The 27,507-nt window shown below is 44.1% G+C and overlaps 1 protein-coding gene across 2 annotated transcripts in view; it reads right to left on the reverse strand.

Annotated features, from left to right (window-relative positions):
- khdrbs3 (KH domain containing, RNA binding, signal transduction associated 3) overlaps nt 1-27,507 on the reverse strand; it is an 81,357-nt gene that overhangs the window by 38,893 nt on the left and 14,957 nt on the right. For both annotated transcript variants that reach the window (XM_041072831.2, XM_029166775.3), the window contains exon 2: nt 5,570-5,688. In XM_041072831.2, coding sequence (XP_040928765.1) covers nt 5,570-5,688 — 119 coding nt within the window. The remainder of the gene's footprint in view (nt 1-5,569; nt 5,689-27,507) is intronic.

Here is a 27,507-nt window from a genome sequence, read left to right on the forward strand (position 1 = left end):
AACACAATTCCACCGGCAGCTGGAGACGGTTGAGGAGACAAACGGAGAGCGATGCTTCTCCCCCGCTCCCCATGTTTTCCTTTAACAGTGAGTTATCCAGCTGTCTCCCGCAACTATCTCGCCCATCAATTAGCTGGAAGAAGGTAAAGAGAGCCGGTTGTGCTCCACACCTCACCCGTACCTCTCCCTCCCTTTGTTCAGGAAGCGAGTGCTGATTAGGAAGCGTCTGCCAATTCTTGAGTGAGGGATTTGAGAGGTGAGTTTTAGTGATCCACTCTTTTCTTTCTTTCTTTCTTTCTTTTTTTGTCCGGGCCGAGCTGAACTCCAACCGTGTCCCCTCGGCTGGTCTCTGTGACCACGCAGGGCTCTATTCAGGCTGTGTCACAAAGAAAACACAGCGCTGACTGTCGTAATAATAATAATTCTGTACTTGCAAATGGGACTAAGTGGCCTCATGTAAAGGTGTGACCTCGGAAGCCTGAATATTAAACAGCACATGTGCAGCCGTTAATGGTGAAATGTATATGCTCCTACTCTACTTTACCTCAAACAGTGCAACAATTTTACAGTACAGTCTGTCTATAGAACATACTGAGAAAAGCTGCTTCTGTTTGTTTTGCTAACCTCATAATGCATCTGGCCACACACCCTGATAAATACCTTATCTGGTTCACACTAGGTCACTGGAGGCACCTGGACAAAGCCCTGCCTGACCCAGAATACATAAAAAACCCACAGAATGCTTTATTATAGAGCAGACAACACTTAATGTACAATGATTAATACTAGAGTTTGTAGTCACAGCAAAACCTTTTATCATCTCCAGTAGTCAGTACTAACTGCTGATAAGGACGCTACACAGAGGTAATGATGGTAGACGCAGCCTGGTGGACCACCCAATAACTAAACCAGGACAGTAGGGTGATGAGGACCTCCTGCTCCCGCCTGCTATCACTGTGCACAGGTGACAGATCCAGATGTGCACCTACTGGACATTTTGCTGACACAGTGTGAATCTATGAAGAATGCAGGCAATATTTTGTTGCGCACTCAGATCCCGAGAGCATGGCATAGAAAAAGGCTTTGTTCATCCATATACCCAACAACTGAGCACTGTCTGTGTCACACCGCCGTTACAAAGGCAAATCAATGGCTGAGAGCGAGTTCTCAGCAGCTTGTCATGAACAAGGTTTGGCCAGAGATTCATTCTTAATTTACAATAAATTACTTTGTCAGTCAGCACACACCGAAAAAAAGCTTCAATGTACTTTAATCAACATTTAGTGGGTTTTGCATAGTGGTCCTTTAACTGTGCATATCCTGAGCAAGACATGAATGAAAAGATGTTGGAACGGGAAAATTCAATTTAAAGTTGTCATAGCAAACAAAATGTGTCCTGAGTGTAATGCATCCAGGTTTGCAAAGAGATCAAAGCCGACAGCGCTGCCGGGACGAACCAATGGCGTCAGGAAATGCTCGGAATGTGCTGAGTTTAACCAACGTCTCGCGCATCCATCATTTCCACCTGGATAGAGCCTTGATCACTGAGCTGTGCCGTCCCCTGAACATTGATTTGCAGAGCTAGATCACACAGACGACAACTCCCTCTGTTGTACTGCAGCTTTTGTGCACCAGCTTTATCCTTATCCTATCACGGGCAGAATGTACAGGGCGTGTGTGTGTGTGTGTGTGTGTGTGTGTGTGTGTGTGTGTGTGTGTGTGTGTGTGTGTGTGTGTGTGTGTGTGTGTGTGTGTGTGTTTACAGTATCTTCCTGCCCACTGACTGACGCTCTGCATCTATGAATAAAAATGCTCGAACGAGGAAAAGAAATTGCTACAGTGTTGCTCTGAAATGACTTGGCATCGCACAGGGAAATATGACAGGGACAGCGTCTGCAGACTGAGTTTCAGTAAAATTGATTGTTCATGATTGCTTTATTTCTAAATTGGATGTGTAGGATTGCTCTGCAGTGTGAAATGCTTTAGCCCGTGAATTTAGTTGCTGTAGCATTGGATGGAAACAGCACCGTCCACTGTCAGAGTCTATTATATCTTCCTCATTTTTGTTATGATATAATAAATGCTACAAAAAAATACAGAGGTCTTGGACTTCAAACAAAAATGGGCAACAGCCCCAGGGCCTCAGCTCCACAGAGCTCCTGCAAGTCCCTTCTGGCTTCTATCAATGATTATGGTAATCGTCACCACGATTAACATGAACTAGCTAACTGCAGAACGTCTTGCACTGCTAAGTAGCAATCAGATAGTTTTGCCAGGGGGAACGCAGAAGGCACCCAGTGCACTGTATGTTCGTAGTATTTTTTGTATTATCATTTTAACAAGATAATAGCTTTGTAAATGGATGTTCTCTGGTCAAAAATAGAGACAAAACCAAAACCATTTAGTTAAATGATGAATGTGCTTTATGAAGAACACCAGGTACTGGTTTGCTGTACAATGCAGATTGCATAAGGAAACGTGGATATGTTAATATTTCACCTGAAGACATTATGAGGACACAAATGGATCATTCTGCAGGAAGGTGAGCCAAAGAATGCTGCACGGTGCACAACTCCACAGTGGTAGCAAAGCCTTTTACTGTAATTTAATAGAGGAGTGTTTTAGAAAGCTACTCCTGGGCATGAAGTTTATGTGATAAAACTGATAGGGGTGTTTACTAAAATGGCAACCCCCAGGTAAAAAGGTTGGGGGAAAACACAGATGCACCCCCTTTCAAATGTTTAGACCCAACTCCATTTTTCTATCTTGGTTTGACATTGCATCACTTTCCAGCCTGAGTTCACCTCTCCCAGCTGCTTCATTCATACAACACAATACACCAGGATGAATTGGTGGTCAAGCCAGGATTTTGGGTCAAGCTACAAAACCACCGTGCCACCACTAGGCCATGACTGCAGTACACCAACTCTGCACTGCATTTTCCTAATTGAGGAATGTGATCAAGTCTACACACAGAAAACCTGCAACCACTGCACAAATATATACATCTGGAAACAGCTGATCATTTTAGTGCTAAGCTCTGTAGAGGGAGGTAATGTAATGTAGTGACATGGGATCGTCTGGCACTATTTAAAGTTCCTGATTATTTAAAAAGAGATCACAAAATTTGCTTTATATATTTGTTTAACTAATGCCAGAAAATGTCAGGGAGCTAACGTGCTAATCTGGACATTTAAAAACAGTCGATGCCTCTGCACACACACACACACACACACACACACACACAAATACACACACACACACACACACACACACACACACACACACACACACACACACACACACCCTCCACTTACGGACAATCCTGCGAATATATGAATCTTAGTGAACAAATAACAGTAATCCCTGCTCTTTATCAGATATCAAAACCCGCCTGACTCCAACTGTGATTGATGCTCTGGGGTTTTGCCTTTGCTTTAGTTATCACAAGGGATTAAGAGACTTACAAAAACCTGCCTGGGCTCCTGTACCGGCTCATGTCATTAGACTGTGCGAGCGGATTGTGCTGCTGCTGTCTGTAATCACCAGAATAAAAGCTGATGCGTTTAATCACTGGTTCTCGCCTGCTGCTCTCTTGTGAAGCACTGACAATATGAAAAAAAAAAAAATGCAGAAATATGGCGTGAATGGTTGTTTTCTTTTGAAACAACAGGAAAAGCGACAGTGGACAAGCAAAGAAGAGACGTATTATTATTCGCACTTAACTCGAAGAGGAGCAGAGGCGAAGAGCGGCAGAGGGACAGAGTTAGGTCTTCTATCACGTGCTGAATATATTACCGCAAGCCTGGCGCAAGGTGTGCTCACAGAAAGCCGGCGCAGACTGATTGTGCTGAGAACAGCAGGACGGGAGCGGCAGCACAAGGATAAATCACCGCTCCAAGTGCGGAGGAAAGCCACAGTCTGAACTGGAAATAAACCAGTGGGACTCCTTACGCCTCGCTAATGGCCTGTGGCGCTTTCTGACAAAGGATGCTTTCCGGGAGAGGTCCCACAGATCCAGCAAATGTACAGATGATAGTGCATCCTCGCTCAGAAGGTGGGGGTATTTTTAGGCCTTCGGTGTCTGTTTTTACGCAACATCGAATCCAAACCCAACCATTAATCAGTGCCGGGTATATAAAATTATACGTAAGGAACACTTCTACTGGAACTTGCTGAGTGGCGTCCTTGCCCGCTTCATTTTGATAAAAAGCTATGTTTGCAGGGGATAGATTCAGCCTCTGCGCACACGCTCCTAAATGGCTGCTTGGAAAATGGCTGTGCCACTTCAATGCCAGAAGCCAAAAGGTGATGCTCACAGCTCAGCAGAAAACCCATTCAAGTCAGAACGATCGCTCTTGTCATTGCTACCTGTCAGACCGAACAAATTGAATTTGTCTTCCTCCGGTGGCTTGTTGGAGCTCTAAACAGCGTATTAGTGGCTCTACTTATCAAAGCTGTCAAAGCAAATCGGTTTAGTTGTGAACCTGGGACACTTATATCGGCCTCCAGGTGATATAACATACGTAGAACATGTAAAACTGGGCTGTGTTTCCAAAACTAGCGCTGTCCAGGTGCTTGTAGACGCTAAACTTCCAGTGATATCCAGCAGAAAGCAGGACCTGGGGACCATCAAAGGTTCAGCGTGGACTCAGACTCCGGTGCCGCGTGTCATCTCCGTTCCCACACTTCGAGTCACCGCTGGCCTTTTCCCCCGGAGGGCCGAGGTGAAAACTTGAGTGATGTCCCCCGTCTGTGAGTGGCGCTCTCACTTTTACACCAGCCTCCCCATCGTGCTCCCAGAGGGAAATCCCTGTCGTGCACCGAGCGCGCGGCGGCTCCAATAAAGGCGGCCGCTGGCGAGGGCGCCTTTTGTCGGGCGAAGCTGAAGTGCTCTCAGAAGTGGCAACAGCACTATCACTCACAGCGGCTTCACGTGGAGGTCACTGTGAAACCGACTGTCTGGGACTCTCTCCATGTGACTTATGTGCTGCATTGTAATTGCACTCTCACCCGACAAGTTATTAATTTTCGTGAAATAAAAAAAAAAAAGTAGACATAACACTTCTGCACTTGAAGAACTAGTATCTGTCTACTGTATGTATCTACTGTACCATCATAGGATGAAATCCGCTGGCAGATAATTCCTTTGAATCATACAGTCATAAATATTCATGGACAAATTAATACACTGAGACATCAAAGCGTCATTGACCAAGGTCAACGTAATGAAGACGTGCGTCCATGACAAAAGAGGAGTTGGAATTACAGCGGTAACATTTCAGGAGCTTAAACTATTCTTCAGGCAGGAAGTAACATCCCTAATATAGTCCTACCCCCATTCTGTCACACAACACTCTTCCTGTATGCCATCATCCAGATATGCTACATCTAATAACATAAACCATCAACAAAAAGTGTCAAGTGGCTGTTGTAAGGAATTTAAATCAAAAAAAAACAGCGCTACTGTAGCTGGCTTCATTATCTATAAATAACACCATCTAAAATTCTCTATCTGTGCACATCACATTCTCGGTGAAGTCTCTGGTGGAGGAACTATAGTACTTACTTTAGGAAACTGCTTGACTGGTATTAAAACTTTCTGGCCCAGTTTCATGTTCTTGTTGATGACGACATCAATAAACTTCTCCTCTTCCTTTCCCTCGTCTTTCTGAATTCTTTCAATCTCTGTAAGAGAAAGGGGGAAAAGAAAGCTAATGAGTGATGAACGACAAGCAGCTGTTACCAGTCAGAGTGTGAGGTCAGATTCACACCAGTCACGTGCCTGCACATTTAGTACATGAGTCCAAGAGCGGGTTTGAGCGGGTTTATGGACAGACTGAACTGGCAAAAGACTGAGATTTGCCCAAAAAAGCTTCTTATGGATAATAAGAAACCAAATCGGATTCATTTGTGATTTACTCACCTCTCACCATTATCATTATCATCATCATTGCTCTCACCATATTTACAGCAGCTCAACTGATTCAGTTAGTCAAGCAACAGAAACTCAGATATTTATAATTGAATTACATAATACAATTCTTATATTTTGTGACACATGGATTGCATTGTGATTGTTCTATTAGATGAACTACTGTTAAATTTGAATTTTGTTGAACTAACAAAAAAAGACTCCTCAAAATGTATAAAATCAGAATAGCTTTGGCATTTCTTTTGGCAAGATTTATGGTCATATTTTCTGGGTTTGGACTTTTTCCTATCAGAAAACTGGCAGGCGCTTGTGTAGACACCTGAAGATTTCAGGTCATCAGAAATCATCAGGTTTCAGATTTCAGATTTCAGTTGTCAGAGGCAGATTCGTCCAACGGTCTTTAGGTCGCAACCTCATGTTATGTTTGTGTTTTGCCAAAGTTCGGCGGGTCCCTCCGCGTCGCTCGTCCCACCCGTCAGCCGAGACACATGGCCACGACGCCCAGTCGTGTGAGGAGAGCTACACATTCACCTGCGCGGACGCGACGCCTGCTAGAATCCCTTTCATGTTGTGACGGAAGGGGACACTGGAGCCTGCGCCTTCAGGCTACCGAAAATATTGGCTGTCACGCTTCTCCTTTTGAGAGAGGCAGACTTTGATGTATTTGGAGATGTAACCTTGAACGTTTAATCAGATGGATAACATCTGTGTTTCAGTGCCAGGAAAATGGTTTCGCAGAGAGGGCAGTTGAGAGGTGCAGGGAGGCTACAACAAAGACTCCAGGCTAAAAGCCCAGCAGGGGAAAGGGCGCCGCAGAGGGCGAACTCTATTACAGATTTATTTCTCCTGTGCAGAATGATTTTAAATGGAAGTAAGAAAATAGAATTAGAACAGAGCGATCGTGTTTCTTCAGCTCCTCAGTTGATTTTTTTTTTTTTGAAGACCGCTTCAAAGTCAGTGATAAATACAATAAAGCCGCACGCATTCATGTTCAAACACTGCATAACGGCACACAACTAGATATACCACATATCAGTTATTCAATTACTCTGGGTCAGAAAGGAGCCAAGCGTATCGGCAAAGCAAACCAGAAGCTAAAAAGGCGATTGTGATTTCTCAACAAAGCTCGGCAGCGCCACACTCGCGGAATGTAATTAAAAGCTTTGATATGAGTTTTAACGAGGATAAAAGAAGTACCAGGGAGATAGAGATATCTCCAAGCGTCAGTGTATCCCAAGGGGGGCCGAGAGTGCAGACGTTCTGAGAAAAGACAACATTAATATTAATGCATCGCCTAGCAACATGCCAAGACGGAGATTCCTCCGTTCACCAGGCGCTGTCCTCAAAACATTCAGCGCTGCTCCGTGTCGGGAGATGTGTGGCTGAGATTGCGTTTTAGCCGCGGAGCCGCTAAAAAGAGACGTCCTCTGGAGCTCACAGCTGCAAAAGAAAACCCAGCGGTTCAAGGCTAAATAAGCAGCACCGGGGCGCGGCGATCAATCAGCACATGTAATGAGCAGAACATGGCGACGCACGACGAGCCGGCGTGAGTTAAGCACAGGTGCAGAAGATCCTGTTTGTGCCGCAGTTTGTTCTGACGTGAGCCGAGACGAGAGCCACCTCCACCTCCGAGTCATTAACAAGCGCTCAAAGGATAAAGATTTAAACATGCATCACTGACACAAGCACAGTGAGTGTATTGTGTTCTTTGCCCCCCTTTGAGAGTCCTGTCTGATAATGAATAGTGTCACATTCTACTTTGAGAGGCTCAATGCATCCCCTGTAGTGAATCAGCAGCGTCGAATTCCGGGACTCGCTGAAGAATATACAAGAAAGGTCCTTTTTTCAATTTTTATGGTTCCGTGCGAAAACGCATGAGTAACGATGTTGACTCGCGAAGCTTCATGAAGAATGAGTTCAGTGGGTTGATAAGGATATTTAAGGCAATTTGTCTCAGCTGCTCAGAGACTCAATGGAACGAACACGTGTAAAACTGAATTTACTTAAGTCAGTACATTTCACTCAAAGGGCTCTGATGGAGCCATATATTACACCATACTAGTGAAGGGGTCTATGGCGCCGACTGCCACAGATTTGGCATTTTTCAGAATTCCGTCAAGGTCATGACCTTATTTACTCTATGTTGCATCTGGCAAAGCCAAAGTTTTGAAAATTGCTAACGCAAACAGTGGTAATTGCAGTTTCACATTCGTTCATCCACTTTAAACACTTCCTGGGCAGCATTGCTCGCTTATAATCGCGTCGCATGTCAAACAAAGCCAAATGAGATTAGCTGAGAAATAATGAAGCACGGCTACAGTATTGCGTCTGCTCGCACAAATGTGCACCATGTACAAACAAATGAGATCACCCAAGAGTCATTTGCGTGGTAATGGTGTGCTGATATAATTGGCCTGTGTTTAAAATGTTCAAATTTTATCTCTCGAAAATCATTTGAGATCAGCTTTTATCATGAGCGGGAAAAAAATGCAATAGTTTTATTCATGTCCTGGTCGCCACCTTTGCCTGTGTGAACAAGGTTCAGTTGCAGCTGTCAGTAATTCACCTATCAGCCCTCCCAGACTGAACTTAAGCAAGGTTTTGTCAGGAGAGGGTGCGAGGGACCGGTAATCGCCCACATCTACATAAGTGCTGCTGTGTGGTAGGGTCTTCATTTCATACTAGCCCCCATCAGCTGTGCAGTAGATTTGGTTGAGGATATTAACGTCACACATAAAAGTACCCAACTTAGCTAACAAAGGCTCAAGTCATAAATACTTGTGTTTGTTGTACTGTATGTCGATGGCACATCATCCACAAACACTTCATCTGCTCTCAGCAATGATAATAAAAAAGCCTGTTCCTGCTGCTACGGCCTTATCGGGGAGCAGGATGTCGTACATATTCACCACAATGTAAGTCAAAAGTCCAGAGTGTCAACCTAAGTGAAACGTAGCTTAAGAAAACCCTGAAATACAATATCACATTTATTGATTCCATTGGAGTCTCTAAGCCACTGCTGCCGTTCTTTACATACTGTAGTTAATCACTGTGTCTGGCCGTCATTCTTAGAATTAGCGACACGCTTGGTGGTCGTGAGAATTATTAATAACTGTTGAGAAAAACACGGGCAGTCTGTACAGCACGTCCGCCCGGGCGACGTCGCCGCCACGGCGGGGACACTGTCCCGGCAGTGGGGCTGCTCTGGATTCACTTAAAAGCAGCTCTGTGATTTAGGTCTTCCCATTTAAAATTCATAAGCTGGATAGATTTTGTGGGATTATGCATGACTTCAGCCGCGTGCTGGAGAGTTGAGGAGGGAACAGAGGCAACTGGGTCATTAAGTCAACCAATTTTCTGTTGAAGGGTGAGATACATCATAAATACAGTATTTGCATGCCGCGTGTTACTGGACAGGATGGAGAAGGAGATTCACAGCCAAGCGGACAATATGCGGTGCTTGTTCTGTGCGGAACACAACACAAAGTCATGTTAAATCTGTTTATAAAGAAAGGCCTTGAAATGATCTCATCTATTTCCTCTGGACTCTGCTCTGGCTTCATGCGTTTTTTATTACGTTACATTTTTTATTTCAGGTTGACTATAAGTATCAGACAAAATTTTTTTTTTAATATTTTTGTCTTTATTCTCTTTATGTAAAATGTGATATTTTACAAGTCAGCAAGAGAGGGCTCCACATTCACCCTCTTCTCCTGTGAAATGTTAAAAGCAATGCAAATAATTGAATGCAGGATGGATGCAGATCAGTGGAACCGAGCCGAGAAAACCGATCCATAAACATTTATTCCAGTTGGGAATAATTGCTTTAAATTGTAATATACGGGAACGTTTACGCTCTACTTTTGGAATTGTACTGGTTTCATTTCCCATCACTGATTACAAACAATAGTGTTGCTCTAATTCCAGCGCGAGGAGAAGCACTGGGTCAGCAGTTCTCTAATAAGGGTAAACAATATGTGCGAAGCTAAAGTTCACAGCTCACAAGTCTAACGAGAGTTAGACTCCCTCGTGTGCAAACTCTAATTATTCAACGGCTCATGTTCAAGAGCATCTTGACACCGGTTTTTGAGTGTAACATAGAATGAAGTCAGCGCAGACCTTGAATTATTGGAGCAATACACAACACCTTTGCAAAGCTGTGAGCAAAATCTGTGGATGACACCAAGTGGAAATAAAAGGAAGCCAACCAACGAAGCCCTACAACCTCACACGACGCTGACAGTCGCTTTGTAATTAATTGTCCATAAAAGAGTCTTACAGTCTAAATATTCTCACAGTGGTGAAAACCTGTTTTATTTATCTGACTTCTAGCTGCAGTAGAGACAGACTGTCTGGAGTTGCGTCAGCTTTCATGCACTATTAATAGACGTTCCTTTAACATACAAAAGGAGTCTCGACGTGCCACTTAAGCTGCATTGTGTAATATCTGCCATTGTCTCGAATGCAAAATGTTCATAGTCTGGTTAACTTTGTTAAATCCATGTGACGCTGGTTGCTTCTTATGTATTCATTTGTTTTCTTTGAAGGTTGCCCTGTTTCGCTTTGTTCCTTGTTTCACCGCGGAGCATAAACGATGCACCTGCGTGGAAAGTTTAGCCCGCTGCGCATTTCCTCGCCAAGATAATTGAATAGAAAATGGGGAGACAGCGAGCTGCTCTTCTGCTTCGGCAAGCGTCTGAGGCAATAAAAACATATCTCATCTGAATAGCACAGTTGTAGTTTATGGGCAGCTTTTCCCACCACTCCCTCTATGCAGCTGATGCGGCAAACAGACTCATTATTTTGTTGTTTTGCAATTATGGGTCAAATAAATGAAATGCTCAAAATGGAATATTGCATCATTATTCTCATTGTCCAGTGTCTATCCACCTGAAAATGCTTATATAAACCCCATCAAACAGCTCTGGGTCATAAAGTTCAAGCTGGAGACTTACATTAAAAATGTAGAACGAGTGGTGAAGCTTGTTAATAAAACTTCTTGTACATATGTAAAGGCTCTGAAAACAAAATCTGACATGAACACAACAATGAGCAGCAATAAATTACAAAAGGATGTTACTCATCTAAAACAGTATATGACTGCATTTTCTGTGTAAGTTATAAGTAACGTATAGGCATTATCCAAGATGTCCACATGATATAGAGGATGGTTAAAACTCCATGGTTCTTGCTTTAAAATAGAGTTACAAATTCTGTGTGCCATGAATGTAACATTATTCAGATCGCTTTGGAGAAAATTGTCTCAGGAGATTAAAACGAACATTACGCACATTAGAGGCTATGAGAACATCTCCTAGCATCTTGAGGCACCTGTGACACTGTGATTCAGAAGTTTACGGGAATATGGCCAACTGCGAGAAGCACATCTGTGACAAATTACAGAGGCGGATGAAACAAAACGGTAACCGAGGAGGAAAGAACAACTTATAGATTATAAAATACAAGCAAGACAATACAAGAACAATACAGCGATTGAAGGTGACCTCCAAGGTCAAGGTGCATCAGTGTCAGATCACATTCAATGCTGTTGGAGCCAAAGTGGAATGAACGGAAAACGTTCACGTCAGCTCCATGGCCACGAAGCACACAAAGCGAAGAACTCGGTTACAGTATCTCCTCCAGCTGCTTCCACTAGTTCTACAGTGTGTCTCATTTGGATAGTTTTTTCCTTCCCTCGTTACACAGACTCTGCTCTAGACTGACTGCTGAGCGTTTCAGGCATACACTTGGTGCCAGGAACAGTTTGCTTCACACACGATCCCTGTGTGCTTTCAGTGTGACCACACGCATTTAGTGTGAATCACAGTGTCGAGGCTGTGACCCCTGTAAGAGAAACTCCAGCACACAAAAAATAATTAATAATTTAGAAAAAAAAAATCTTCAACTTGCCCCTGTCCTGAAATCTCAATTTCACTCTGGCTCCTCCACCGCCTTGACAAGGTCAGGCTGGCAGCAGGAATTCGTCTCGCCCCCTAATCTGAAGATTACATTCTCGGCGGCCGGGCGAGGCCCTCCCCTCTTTTCCCTCTTGCCTTTCTGCCTCTCTCCCTGCAACCCTGCCAGGCCGGCTCTCCACGGCGAGGTAACGAGCCAAGACCCGCTTATAGTGTAGAGATAATGTCCACGGATTAAGACAGAGAGCCCCTCGAGTGGTGCCTCTTTCATTTCAGCATCCAGCCTGTGAAGCGTCATAAATACATCCAGTCAGGATGGGATTCCATTCTGTGGAAGTCGAACCGCGTCCTCTTATGGACGCCTATGCTGGCATATGATTTTAATCCACTGACTTCTGGTGTAATAGCTACAGCGTTACACAAACACAAAGGAACTTTTTCACTGCGAGAAATTCTTGGATCTTTTAGGGATGCTCTTGTCACCCTCGGGGCGAGTCATGAATTTACAATGACTGTGTAAGAACATTAAAGTTCCCTGAAGATTCCCTTGGGTGGCGGGGATGTTCAAAGTGCACTAGATTACTTTTCAGGGGCCTTTTTAGGATCCGAGTTCCCTCAAAGATGCCAGAACCGCTACGGGCTTATCATTAGGCTAGTTGCAGGGTGCGTTTATGTTGGCACCTGTTCATTTAAGGATGTACTCACAAGGAGATTATCAAAGTGTTCTAGACCTGCCAGAGGATTTTTTTTTCTTCCTCACAAGTGAAATCATCCGTGAAATCACAAGCAGCTGCATCAAGGAGCAAAGTGCGAGAGGTTGGAGGTTTTCTAGGATGAAACATGAACAGCGAGAATCAAGCAAATACCTAAAAGTTAGATTTACAGTATTTGAATGAGCAAATAGGTCTGGAAAGAAGCAGCATGAAATATGGTAAATAATAATAATAATAATAACAATAATAGGCTTCTTCACCATCAAACAATAAAATGATGCATATTTACAAAAGTATACAAATACTGTAAAACCAATTCATCATTAGAATTAAATTATAATTCCGCTGAGAAGTTGTTTTATGTAAGTATTATCTATAATAAATGCATCGTATAGAACTTTCAAAACCGTAGCCTAGAAATGGTGAATACTGAATGAATTCAAGCATCTTATATAGGTTAATAATATTCCTCCATACATAATTCAGAATATTTCTCATCATAAAATATTCTGTTTTCATACAATAGGATTAGAAACCTTTAAACTGCTCTGAGGTTCCCCATAAGCAGCAGGATCAAGCTCCACTGCTCGTTAGGAGGACACTTCTATGAAGCTTTTTAAACGAGGAGTAATATTTGTTTCTATCTATCTATGGCTGAAACAAATCTGTCATTTGCTCTAAAAATGGCTGCCGGAGAGGTTGTATCAGTACGTGTTAGGGAGGGGTTGTCACCAGTATTGCCTAAGCAGACCTGAAGTGACACAAGCCAAATGAAAGCCATGTGGATCCTCTTTACAGCATCAGCTTCATCAGGTCTTCTCCCCATGTCTGAGTGGGTTCTCCGCAGCAAAGACCTGACTGGAGACCAGGCGTGAGTTATGTCTGTCTATGTGTGGCCCAGTGAGAGACTGGCAACCCGGCCAGGCTGAACCCCATCTCTCCATCTTACAGCTGGGACAGGCTCCAGCACCAAGATAAGTCGTTCAGACGATGAGTGAGTGAGGTCATTGACCAAACGTCCGGAGGAACAGGCTCTAACAACTCATTGTGCTACACACAACACAACACTGAGGTATTTATGTAAAATCACAAACTAATACAGTAGAAGGTTATTCTCTTTTGCATTACATTAATATCAGCATTGTTTCAAAATGCTCCATTTTCTACCGCTTATTCCCTGGTACAGCCTGGACAGGTCGCCAGTCCATCACAGAGAAAGACGACCATTCACACACACACACGGGAAATTCAGAGTAACCAATCAACCTACTGCATGTGTTTGGACCGTGGGAGGAAGCCAGAGAACCCGGAGAGAACCCAAGTGAACACGAGGAGAACATGCAAACTCCACATAGACCCGGGAATCAAACACAGTGTGGGGCGACAGTGCTACCCACTGCACCACCGTGCCACCCTATGTCAATAATGATATTGATTAAATAATTAATTATCAAAAACATTAGTACTGCTCAGTATCAGCCTTCATTTGGTACAATGTGTAAATACACTGTAGGTTTAAATGATCTTCAGCTAAGTACAGACACTGTCTATAGAGACCAGCAATGTGCTCACAGAAATACTGTTAGTCATTAACAGCAGCAATGTCTTTACCTACTGTAACCACTGAATGCACAGACGGTCACAAGAGGCTAAACCAGCTGCTAGATCAATGTTTTATACTGTGGTTTGCACATTTGAAATGAACAGAGATGAACATATTTGTATCTCCTGTTCAACGTTCAATGTTCAATTCTCACACACTGTCCAACTGTGAAGGGTTTGGAGTTCAATAAAATATGTTGAAGTCTCAACATCAAGTCTCAACATCAAATATATTATCAAGGAAACAGAAACCACAGGAAGACGCACATGCATGTCCTGAGCGGGGAGGTGGGGTGGGGGGGGGGGGTGCCTCCACGGCGCTGCAGAGAAACATCATCTGTCTGGTCACACCCCAACCCCAGCACGGAAGGGCCACAGCAAGGCCACATTATCCCACAATTAACATGAGCTGATGTTTATCGGTTCGACATCCCTTCGCCTAATGAAGTTTCCCATAAAACTGTCATTAGGCTGTGAAGAGGGCGGAGGACGAGGGGGGAAGGTTTGCAGACGAAAATGAAAACTGCGCAGCTTAATGTACATCATTCTCTCAAACTCATCTCAGGCTGCATTATCAAAACACACTGAATCATCATAACTCATAACCACCAGACCACCTTCATTTTTTATTTCAATTACTCATCGCGTGTCAATTAAAACTGCAGATAAATGCTGGCAAGCGCGCGGCCGCCCGCTAAAAGCCTTCAGCGCTGCTTTGGATCGACACGCATTACGTCTCAGATTCTGGTAAATAGAGGAATTCATTTCCACGTTGAGTCTGGGAGCATTAGAGAAGCATTAAAGGGGGCGAAACGGTCGCAGTGCTATCACGTGCGTATTATTTTACGAACATGGCGTTGAGCTAATACGCCGTCTGTCCTCTGATCGCAACAAGCCCAGTTAACCTCTGTTCCCTCACTGAGTCAAATCAATTAGATTGCAGTTTGTCATCTCTTCATGGTGCTTAGCATCAGACGGTTCAAGAAGGAAAAAGATCAATATTGCAAATGAAATAAGGCACATGAAGTTCTCCAGCAGAGGTACACACACAGGGGCTGGCAAAGACTCTTGATCAGCTCCACAAATTCATCTTCTGTTGTTTTTAGATTATCTGACATCTATTCATCCCAATACGCAATCGCACATTAGACGTAATCCATCACCTGTTGTATCTGTTTAAACACCTCTTTTCCAAATACCTTTGTTCCAGGAGCAGTTAGCAAAGAGGGAGGGTCTTAAGAGAGAGTCTAAAAGTCTAAAATCGGTGAATTAGGTAATGAGCATCTTTGTATGAATGATTGAACACATACATAATTGTTAAGACTTTACCGTGGTGACACATAAATCAAAACTGACTAAAGTAAATATTGTTTACAGCAAATAACAAAAATATCCCTGAGTCACTTCATCCTGCCTCGCTCTCCACTGCAGCAGCAGCAGCAGCAGCAGCCGAAGCAGCTTCACGTCTGTAAGACGTGACTGCTGCACACACATTGTTTGATGTATGAGAGCAGTATGACTTACACATGCGGGATAACATGCGGGCGCCAAATTGCTTTGCAGTAAGCCAAAACACATGAACTCACTGAGTAAACAGTCAGTTCAAAGAAGGTACATTATTGGTTGTTAACTGTAGGACCAGCTATTTGATGTGACATATTAGTTTAGGTACATATATGAATTATTAAATAAAGCGTTGATGTCTCTAAGGTTATTACAGATCATTGAATAGATCAACCAAATTTAACACATTCATTATATTTGGGACCATGCATGTCATCTAATTAGTTAGAATACACTGTACTGTACACTTAAATTTGTCAAAGTGCTGACTTTGGGAAACCCTGCGCACTTAGAAACTGTGTGACCGCTACTGCTAATTCCCCCACTCACATTCCCAACGCACCTTGCAGCATTAATACAGGCGCGCCATTATAGATATGAGCACCCTTGATGTAATGGGTTGTAAAAGAATTCATAATTGCGCCAAACAAAATTATAGCCCGTGCTCGTGTGTTTAACCGTGACCCAGTCGAGTGCAGACAGATGAACGCGCTGGAGAGGAAGCACGGGAACATGCGAGTGCGGAGTAAAAGAAGACGTACGCTGGAAGACGAAACGTCTTGATTAGGCCGGGGTCAGACATTCTGAAGTGGAACCAGATCGGAGTCCTGCAGTTCGGGAAGTGGACCGTGACGGGTTTTACTGTTACGAGGGAGGTTCTAATGAGTCTCCGAAGGCTCTGTGGATGATAGAGTGACTCTCCACTGCCTTAACAGAGATGCTGAGGCTTGCTGCACGGATGATGTGTCTCCTATGAGGGGAGAAATCCCTCCGATCCGTCCTCAGCTCTTATTTTGTTTCCTCCCTTTCTTCCTTCCACTTTGCACTTACAGTGCATGATATTTCTGTGGTCACATGAATATTTTAACAACACTACGACTGCAGAGTCGCTGCGCTACTTATTTTAGGTTACTTGTGTAGTTTTCTTTTTTATTACTATTATTTTGGTTTGTGCTGTGGAGAAAGTCCGTCATACTAAAGGCATCTGCTGTTAATTTAAGATATGTGAACATGTGGAGGATGCCAAGATGTAAGCACAACAGGAAGGAGCCCAGACTGACATCATAAGAAAATGTTTTGAATGTTTTGACCGTGAACTCTACAGGGGAGGCAAAACCAGCAGCTCGGTTTTGTGTTTGTTGAAGGCACTTCTTTCTGCACATTTATTTTCCTGTGCCCTGACAACTTGTCCCTCCTGAGACTGCGACGAGACTCCGAGCGACCGGATGAAGGAAAAGACCTCGGAGCGCCGTAGCCATTCCTCACCGTTTCATACATAAATGATTATTTTGCAAGTTTAAGTTTAAGTTGTTGTTTCCAAGCTGACACATGAAGGACATCAAAACAGAATATTTTCCTTTCCTCTGTGTGAAATGGAGCCTCTGTCGTTTCCAGATTTATATGGAACATACTGTATTTTCTAATGAGTTTGGGAGCTAATTAAATACTCGTGATATTTTTTACATGTCTTTTTCTCAACCTCCATTACGTGACTGTCAAAGGTTTAATTACAAAAGGAGATTAACGTGATTTCACAATGATCAAATATTAATACATCTACTGTGGTCATTTCCTTTGGTCCTCGTTCATCTTAATAATAAAGTCGTCTCGTATGGGATATTTTTTACTTGCGTATCATTTTTCTGCAGGCGATTTGACCTCGGTGAAATTATTAGAACAAATGATTCAAGATGAAGTGTTTTTTGGAGCTAGAAACAATCTAAGTTCAGTTAATTATATGCAGACAGCTATTTTATTTATTCTTCTGCTTCTAGTTGCTTCTCTCAGCCACAGTTTGGACAACAGTGAAGAGTACTTCAGCGTCCACGCAGTGTCCCATGACGGCGTCTAGGGTTGCAGTAAGCGATACCCTTGAATGGCCAAGAAACCGATCCACGCTGCTCTCGTGTTACCAGGCGTGCACACTGGGAGCATTGTTCACACTTACTTTCTGTGCACCTTTCACTTAGCGGCTGAGGCTGCTAAGAATGATGCACCTGTTCTAAATTTACCTGCAAGACTCCGGAGTTGTAAGTTATCGCCGGGACAGGATGAAGACTGTGGGTGGTAGAACATTAATCCAACAATCTACAACAATCAAATTAGACTCCTAAGCATTGGCCAATAATAATAAATGTAATACTGGAAGACAATTACCCACTTAGCGCAACCGTATTGGTTTGGCTTTAATTACGTTTACTTGCAAATCTATATTATTAAATTAGGTCACTAACTCCTTATAAGCCTACTTTAAATTATTACAGTATATTATCTTGCTGTTTGGGTTATATGCTAGCATGGTAGCTAAGTGCTGTAGAAATTATCCAATCTCATTGGGTATAAATGGAATAATGACCAGAGTTAGAAAAGAACAACAATGAGGAGAAAAGCTAGACGATACTGCGAGAGTAAAAAAGGTCCAGAGTTCCTCGTTCACGCTACGCTAACAGCTACTGTAGCTCATTCTGATACCTGAAATGCTTGTTGTTTTAAGATAATACATTTATTTAAAAAATTAAATGAATAAATGCAAGTAAAATTAAGTCAAACTTTTCAATGTTTTGCTGCAGGAACACACTGACTTTTTCCTCAATAGCAGCAACAAATGTTGTTCTTGTTTTTCTGTAGGATATGTTGAAGTGTAGGGTTTCTCTCTGAGTGCAGCTTTTGTCTTACAGCAAACCAGTCTGTGGTTTATAATGCATCACTGAACGGCGACTATTTGTTTTGTCTCCCAGCGTTTGTTAATGCTTGAGGTCAAATGCAGATGGTCGTGAATTATGGAGCACTTAGTGTACAGCACCGCTAGAGAAGCATCTGAACAGAGGTAGAGAATGATAAAAAGAGCGGTGTTGATAGAGAGGGGACGGAGGTGGAGCGGTGGTTAGCAGTAGGCAGCTGGGGCCGACTGTGCTGAACGGGCAGCAGCCAGGCTGATGGATTACACCAGCTCTCTCCTGGGTAAACGGACACCGCCACCCCTCCCCTTTTAACAATGTCTCAGCCTGTATCGTCATTGAAATGTCTCCAAAGATGGAGGTGAACATAAAGCTGAGCCACTTAATCTGCAGGTTACATTTCTACCGCAAGCAGTAGATTTGAGAGATCCCTCCAAAAGATCTCTTCTCAACAATTTCTGTATCATTTTCACAGATATGACATGTCAACCAATAACGTCATCATCTGGGAGTCGGAGCAATGCTGAGAAACAAGACAATCCAGCTGCACATCGATTCAGTCAAGACTAATTGCCGGGAAAGAAGCCCGTATTGCTTTCATATGTTTCCCTTGCTCGTTGTAATTTGCAGCGCAGGGACTCCGAGGCCTCGGCTTATTAGCGTATGCGTTTGTACAGGTTGACAACAGAGTTCATCTCTGCTTATTGTAGAGTGAATAAAGCATTCCGGGGCCCACTGATACCTGCACGCCACTTTAATCAGGTCCGCACTAAAAGGTCACGCTTCTTAAGAGTGTGCTCGGCCTAAATAAATAATGAGAAATGGGAACGCACTTTCACATTTCCTCTCATAGTGTCTGTGTCGAGGGGCTGTCCTCGTGTTTCACGGCTACGCACCGAGACCTCGGTGAAGCACTTGACATTTTCTCAACTACTTCATCGCGTTTTGAAACTAAAGGAAAGCGCCCCGCTACACCCTCCGGCTCGGTGACTTTCTTTGCGGGGTTACACTAACGGAGACTCAATCACAACACCTGTAGCCCCAGTCTTAAAGTCAAACATTTGCATTGTGAATTGATGTAGAAAATACCCAGAATATAAAGTTGAAGAACGTTCTCATTACATTTGCCAAAAGTCTGCCTTGAGGCAGAGGAGCTGTAAAATTATAAATGAAACAATTACAGCTGTAAATAATTGTAACATCATTCATATAACAGCTGGGTAATTTTCATAACAGCTGAGACCTTTTTTTGAAAAATACTCTAAATGGCTGGCGAGTGCCCATTAATGCGGCGTACTGGGACAAATCAACAACTGTCAAATGTTTAATCATCGCTGCTAATTAGTGATTGTTTCCTACACAGTTTTATTAAAGTCACTCATGGTTAAATGAAACATTCTATACACATTTTTACTGAAAGATGTGTGTTGCAAACTTTTAGCTTAGTTTTGTGTTCTTGCTATGGCTTCAGTGATATATGCAGTAGTGTCAGGGCACATCCACTGTCAAAAATACACATCTTCATTTACGAAAAAAGTAGCAGTCACAGCTCTGACCTTTCTCTGACCTGTGTCCACATCAGCCTCCTGAAGACTTGCTTGGACCAAAATACCATTTCCACCTTTGCAGTTAGGAGTCACCTTTCACTCATTTACTGTATCTTGGTAACCCAAAGTCCTAAAATCATTAGGGAACTAATAAGAATAAGCTAGTCAAATGGGCACTGGTTGAAAAACAATGTAAATGACCAGTTTTAAATTAATGTCTTTAAACAAATATTTCTACACACAGATTAAGTGCTTCCAATGTCTATGCCCACAGGACTACATTCAGAAAAGAAGACTATAGAATTATCCTTTTCAAACCTTAAAGGGTATAAAGGGTTCAACATACGCTTCAGGGTAGAGGTAGCCAACACATAGTTTAACAAATAAAATACAGAATCGGTGTTGGAAAGAACAGAGGTTTTCTTTGTTGGGCGTGTTGAGTGAGGAGTCATTTGAGTTCCACCTTAAGGACACCTTTAAAGTCTCGAGCTGCTCATTCAATACACTGTTATTAGGAAAAGAGCCATTACACTGTACCCACTTCAATCATTTCTGCATCTGTCCTCCCCTGATCTTAGCAGCTCACCTGAATGATGACCTTCTGTACTTTTGTACATGTTGACAAGGCAAAGTATACTGTATATGTAATGGTTGGAGCGATGCAGCAAACAGTGTTATTGATTGATTTATCCGCAGCCTTTTTCTTAGATAGCACAGTCCTGAGTAGGTCATCGTATCTGATTAACCTTTTGTACCTCTAAAAGCAGGAAAAGACATGTACAGAGCCTTTCTATATTCTTCTTCTAGTCTAAGTGATTAAATCAATTGTGAGTGCTTAGCCTCCCTCCAGGCCCTCGCTGTAGGAGCGATAGTGTCGGGCCTGCTGTATCCGTGTTCGCTGAGTCACCCGGCGTGTACTGCCAAGCACTTACCAGATCCCTGGGAAGCACATCAAACTGGGATTTTATGAAAGGGAATACTGCGGAGAGCCAGGATGGGGAGCCAGCTCTGAGACAAGATCAACGGCAAGATGAGAAAAACTTTTGTTAGGCTGATTGTACTTAGTCATGTTTGGACCGCGGTCTTGGCAGACGGAGGTCACGAGCTGCTCGCGGGATCGAAAGTCTGCAGTTAATCACTCTACACGGAGCTTAACAAGGGGATGTGTTCACCATCTTTATTAAAGATATTGAATAACGAGGGCATGTTTCATTTGCAGAGTGGATTTCCAACCCCCCCATAGGAGGTGATATATGTGATCAAGTAGCAAACTGATGGAATATAATGACTCAGTGTTACCAGACTGGCCTGTGGGCAGAGATTAAGGAAATGAAAAGAGTTCATGGAGTTATTTGTGCCGCTCTCCCAGTCTCATTATCAACCACATACCAGAGGGGATGACACTGTGGCTTGGAGCACCTGTGTCCTTGCAGACGCACCAACTCTGACACGACCCGAACAAATCCGGGACGGAGGAAATTAAAGCTGCAACCGAATGCTGCTTGGATGGGCGTTTTTTTTTTTTTTTGACTGACAGCTCGAGAATTAAGTGGATACAAAACACAAAGCAGCATTTGTAATGTTTGAAAGTTAGTTTGTGGAACATCTATGTTGATTTACATTCTGTATCAGCTTTCTTTTCACCTGCTCAGTTAGTAATTAGACAAACGTTTAGCTGTACCTCTCACATGTGTAGGCTGTTACAGGCCACCGTAGGTTTAACACCGAGCCGCTGCACCAACTCCTCCACATCTCAGAAAACATCCTCCCCCAGCATCTGCAGCTACACTCGCACATAAATACTCCAGGTATAGCCTGCGTTATGGGGCTAGTATTCTTTCTGCAGGTTGGAGTTTTTGTTGTGCAAACATTTTTCAGAGGCAGCGCTATTCTGGAGGCAGATGGTTCAGGTAGCTCATAATACGCACAAACAGGCAAAAACTATTCTTTTGTGGACTTTATGGGCACAGAATTAAGCAGCACTGAAGGGGTTTATGTAAATGAAAGAGGTCTACATGAACATATACATGAAGCTATAAACGCCTCAACTAGTGTACTACTCCATCCTTTACCTGCCGCTCTTTCATAAAGGAAATGTGCACAAAGGCAGCCTTACGTTTCAATGAGCTGTGTCCTGAAGTGAAAAGGACTGTGTGAACCACACGACTGCACACAAGCAACACATTTGTCATTCGGAGAGGTCGGGTGGCTCTTTTCTTCTGGGGTGTAACATTAAAGCTAAATTAATCAATATATTCTCATTAAACTAAAGAATAATATAAACATAGTTTGTTTTAGCATTTTACTGAGCAGACACCCAACCTACCTGTAAATATATAAAATGTGTTTTTACACTTAATTAAAAAGATTAAGATAAATAAAGCTGAGGCCATTAATGTTTGTGTTTATTGAATAATAATTATTATTTAATACTTAAATGTGGCAAACTTTGGGGTTGATGAGAGTTTGGATATACAGTACCTGCTGACCAGCAGCTTTACTAAGTGTTAAACTGAATGTTAATGATCCTCAATGTGAGCATAACAAATTGTTCTCAAACAACCTTATGGTGTCTTGCTTGTATTCTTTTGTTTGTACTTCATAATCACGCCTCTACCTTGCAGTGTTGGCACAGATTCCACTATCAACCGAACTGTCTCTTATGATATTTCCCAACACAGTCATACGCATACCGACATAATGTACCAGATCACATAGAAAACAGTGTCTTAGGACCAAAAGACGGAGTCTGCTCTTATAGAGTGCACGGTCTAGGACTGATAAGGCTTCAGCAGACAGCGCAGTTGGCCAAGTGTAGGTTTGTGTAACCTCCTCAGTTACACATCTCCATCTGACGTTGCTTAGATACCGTGCTTGAAGGCTCATGCGCTTCATTTGAACTCTGGGGTTAAGTAGCTAACTTGTAATGATACAGGCAACGTCCAGGCATTTAGGAGCGCAATGTTTTCCTCATCACTTTGAATTCTAATGGAGAAATAAAGAAGCGAAGCTGTGTGCTACTGACAGTGGGTCTGAACACCAGCATCGTGCCAATAGGAATGCGGCAGAATGCGCAGGCTGACACAGACCTCCATCTCCCCTGGTCACAGCCACAGCCGTGCTGTCAGGAAGATGAAAATATGCCTGGCTTCATTTAGCGCCGTGGAGATCCTGTGGAGAAAAGGGGCAGGTAGAGCTAATGGACTACTCCAGGACACAGTGGGTCTGTCAACACAATGGGCCTGTCGACTCGGCAGCGCCGGCGGCCGTCTCTACTGGACGGGCCATTTTGAAGACTTACTCTAAGGCCAATGGAGGAGGGCACAGCCTCTGTCATCTCTTTACAGTAAACAATAGTCATTTACGTACAGGTTATTCCAGAACATGTCATGGTTAGATGGTGGAAGTCGCGGCTAAATATTAGCCGTTTGGCTCAAAACTGAAATATTCTCACAGTTAGTTGTTAAAATACTGAAATCTACATATGCAGTCATTTGCTCAATGTCAAGCCAGTTTTGTTTAAGCCCTGACCTACATAACAGTTTAGGGAGGAGAGGAAGTTTTGAGCGTACACACAGGTGCTTGTGAGTCTCACTTGCGTGCACGATGCCGCGTGCATGTATTTGCATGTTTCGTGTCGTGATCACACTTTTTTTTCCGCCGCTAAGTGAGAACAACATCCATTGTGGGCTGTCAGTCAAGGAGAGCAATAAGAGAGATATAACAGCTGCATCTGATTGACAGAGAGGAAATTGGAGTGTCACATGAAACATGTTAACCATATTTTGCTACGTGTTGTCATCCGGTGGCGCCTTGCTTTTAGTCAGGAAACCCGAGCGCCGGCAGACCGAACAGAGGTGGAGATTTAAGGAACGGGAACGGCTAGAAAAACAGGGAGTGTCTGCCAATTACCGAGCTGCTGATGTTGACGCTACCGTTCCCGTCGCCTTCACCGTGGACGTGTAAGGTGACGCTCTAGCTACAGTACTCAGATTGTCTGACAGTAAACGTTGACAGCGTTGTCAATGTCAAACCCGCAACCTGAGGTGTACGAGCAATAAATCTGTGAAAATGAGGAAAAAACAAGGGACTGTGAGCCACAGTGTAACACACCGAAGACACGGCTTTATGTAATCTGAAAGTGAGAATCTGTTCTCGCGCCGAAGCAGGGGCATGTTTAATGCCTCCGTGTATCGCCACCCACTACACATCATTAGCATGGCAGCGGTGCGGCGGAAAATATAGGAGGCATCTTCTGTCCATCGCTACCGTTAGTCGGTCCCACTTGGGGCCGAGCTGATCCTGAGAAGCTGTCAGAATTAAAGCGCGACTCACAGGGTTAATTGAATAGTGCACACAGTTTCCCAAAGTTCTGCCGACATATAGCTTACGGCTTGATATTCCTGGTTGTCTTGGCAACTGAGCTAAACATTAGCTTCTGGCATGAGATCGCCAACGTTGACCTCCATGACCTGTGGTGTTTGCCATTTGTCATGTTCCTCTGCCCCTATTCCTGAAGTTCCCAATAACTAGAAACGATGATGCCCACAAACCCAGACATAAATCTCAAACCATCGACCATCAAAACCATCTGGACTGTTGTTGTGCTGTGAAAATAGCAGATAATAGAAAGTGTTCCATGAGATTTGGCAGAACTGTCCATTAAACGATCGCTGTGAAAGTCCGGGCGCTAAACACGCTGCTGATGCACAAACATGCCAACCATAGGGAGGTGATAATGGGATAGAAGCGCCACAGCTAAAGGTCAGACACGTTATGTGCTCTTAACTGTGCTGCTGGGGGGGAGGTAGTCAAACGTCATTAGGCTTAGACTGTAAAATATGAACAGTGCACCACTAATGATTATAATACGAGAAAGTAAAAAGCTAGCTTCCTAATCCAAAACAAAACAAATTCACTAAAATAATGAAGTCAGCAAAAAAATCGTCATTATACCAAAACAGTACAAAAATAACACATATCCTCTTTATGCTCCTTTTAACTTAGGCTTTGTTTCCAGTCACTTATTGTAAGATTTGGCTCAACAATTAACTTTTACTCTGTGGAGCAACCTAACATAAATAAAATAGTCTTGTCAAAATATGTATTTGTTGGCAGCTTCTGTCTCCACCTTTTAGCACTGCATCTGGGGCTCACACAGTGCCAAGTCTGACAACCTCACTGGCTCCGAATATCTAAAGGCACTTTGGACCGAATTTACACAGTTACCGCATAATATTTAATACATGATGAGGAATCTAAAAACGAAAAACAGAAATAAAACTATCCATTACCACCTTCCCATTTTTTAATCCATCAAATTTAGTTTATTAGAATCAAATAATGTAATAATTAAAAAAACTAATCAGTAGATCTTGTTCAACATTGCCTAAAGAACATTTTCCTGTTTTAAGTGTACTTGAGTGTGTGTGTGTGTGTGTGTGTGTGTGTGTGTGTGTGTGTGTGTGTGTGTGTGTGTGTGTGTGTGTGTGTGTGTGTGTGTGTGTGTGTGTGTGTGTCTCATCACGCCGCTTGTTCTGGTGCAGTGTTTGTTGCACCTCAGTAACTGCAGTAAGAGTCCGCTCCTCTTCCTGCTGCTCTCGGCTCCTCTACTTATTCCCAGCAGACAACTCACAGTGCTTTGCTCAGAGGAGGGAGAACCAGACATGCACGTCTCATTAATTATGTCTCAGTTGAAATATCAGTCCAGTGCTCCCAGCCATTTGACTAAGGCAGAGGTAATAAAACCCAGCACGTTGAAGCTAAACGAGACAGCGTGGGGACGGAGGGCGGAGCGGCACTCGTCGGGCTGGGAGTAAAATGTGAGGCTGCGGCTCAAACCGAGGTTAAATCAAACTGGGCCACAGTTTGAGGCTGTAGGGTTGAATGGCTTAGGCTAAGTTTTCAAAGAAAAACTTTGTGGCTTCAGTTTCCAAAATCCTATAAGTCAGTGGTGGAAGAAGTCCGTGACCCCTGCTCAAGTTGAGCATGACAGTGTGGACATTGTGCGCTTGAAATCAGCTGAATGTCACGGACTCAAGGCAGCGGACCCACACGCACAGCGGAGACAAGGCTCAGTGCACAACAGGGTTTATTCACGCTCGTGGTCAGGCAGGCAAGGGTCGGTACACAGATCAGGCAGGTTCAGTACAGACAGGGTCTAGACAAGCGGTGGTCAAGGCAGGCTAGGGTCAAACTCACGGCACGGCAGGATCAGAGATGAGACGAGAATCTGGGTCAGGAGAAGCGAGGTCATACACAGATTCACGATCATGAGAATAACGCTGGATTGCTGGCTGATACACAAAGACAATCTGGCAAGGTGCAGGGCTGAGGGGTGGTGCTTAAATACCGAGTGAAGATGATGGCTGGATAGTTAGCAGGTGAGTAATTAGTAACAGGGCACAGGTGCGTCAAACTAAAACCGGAGGTAAAGCTGGAACTGAAAACATGGGCACTGAACAGGAAGTGGTACAAAATAAAACCGGAAATGATTGAGTGCAGTTGCTAAATGACCTGGACTGTGACAGAACCCCCCCGTCTAGGGCGGATTCCCAGACGACCAACAGAAAACCAAGAAAAAAAAAGGAAAACACAGCTAAGCAGGAGGGGCGACGGACTAGAACACACATGAGAATGAAGACACAAGAAATGAGTGGCAGAGAACAGAACCAAGTCTATGAGGTGAGTCCATGAATAATGAGTCCATGATGGATGGTAGCAAAGTTCAGGCACTCCCTCAAGGGGGGTGGTGACGAGGAGAGTCACGGCCGTGCAGCCGCCAGACCGAGACGGCCCATCTTATGCCCGGAGACAAGGCTAGAGTTCTAGGAGGCCGACGTCGAAACATGCTGCCTCCAGTGGCCAAACGCATGCGCCGGTGCTCTCCAGACCGGGGGTGCTCCAGGGAACTGCGAAGACGCGGCGGTCGGCAGTGCCAGAGCCCGCGCCATCGTCGAAGCAGGAAACAGCGACCTCCAGGTAGGTGGTCGCCTCCGGAACCGGCCAGCCGAGGTGGCCGACGACGCAGGAGGCAGCGCCATCCCTGCCACAGGATTCGCCAAGGACCTGGCCCTCCGTCGGGCAGGCGAGGCGAAAGCTGGCGGGAAGCCGGGAACAGCGACGAAGACAGGCGTGGAGACAAAGCCGGAACCAGGGGCAGACGTGGAGGCGAGGCTGGGACCAGAGACGAGGACCGACGTGGAGACGAGGCCGGAACCAGAGGCGAAGACGGACGTGGAGACGAGGCCGGAACCAGAGGCGAAGACGAACGTGGAGACGAGGCAGGAACCAGAGACGAAGACGGACGTGGAGACGATGCAGGACCCAGAGGCGAAGTCGGACGTGGAGACGAGGCAGGGACCAGAGGCGAAGACGGACGTGGAGACGAGGCAGGGACCAGAGGCGAAGACGGACGTGGAGACGAGGCAGGAACCAGAGGCGAAGACGGACGTGGAGACGTGGCCGGCACCGGGCCTCCAGGAGTGGAGACAGACGTGTCCGGGACCGGACCACCAGGAGCTGAGACAGACGTGTCCGGGACCGGACCACCAG

The sequence above is a fragment of the Betta splendens genome, chromosome 11 (assembly GCF_900634795.4).
Source record: "Betta splendens chromosome 11, fBetSpl5.4, whole genome shotgun sequence".
NCBI lineage: Eukaryota > Metazoa > Chordata > Actinopteri > Anabantiformes > Osphronemidae > Betta > Betta splendens.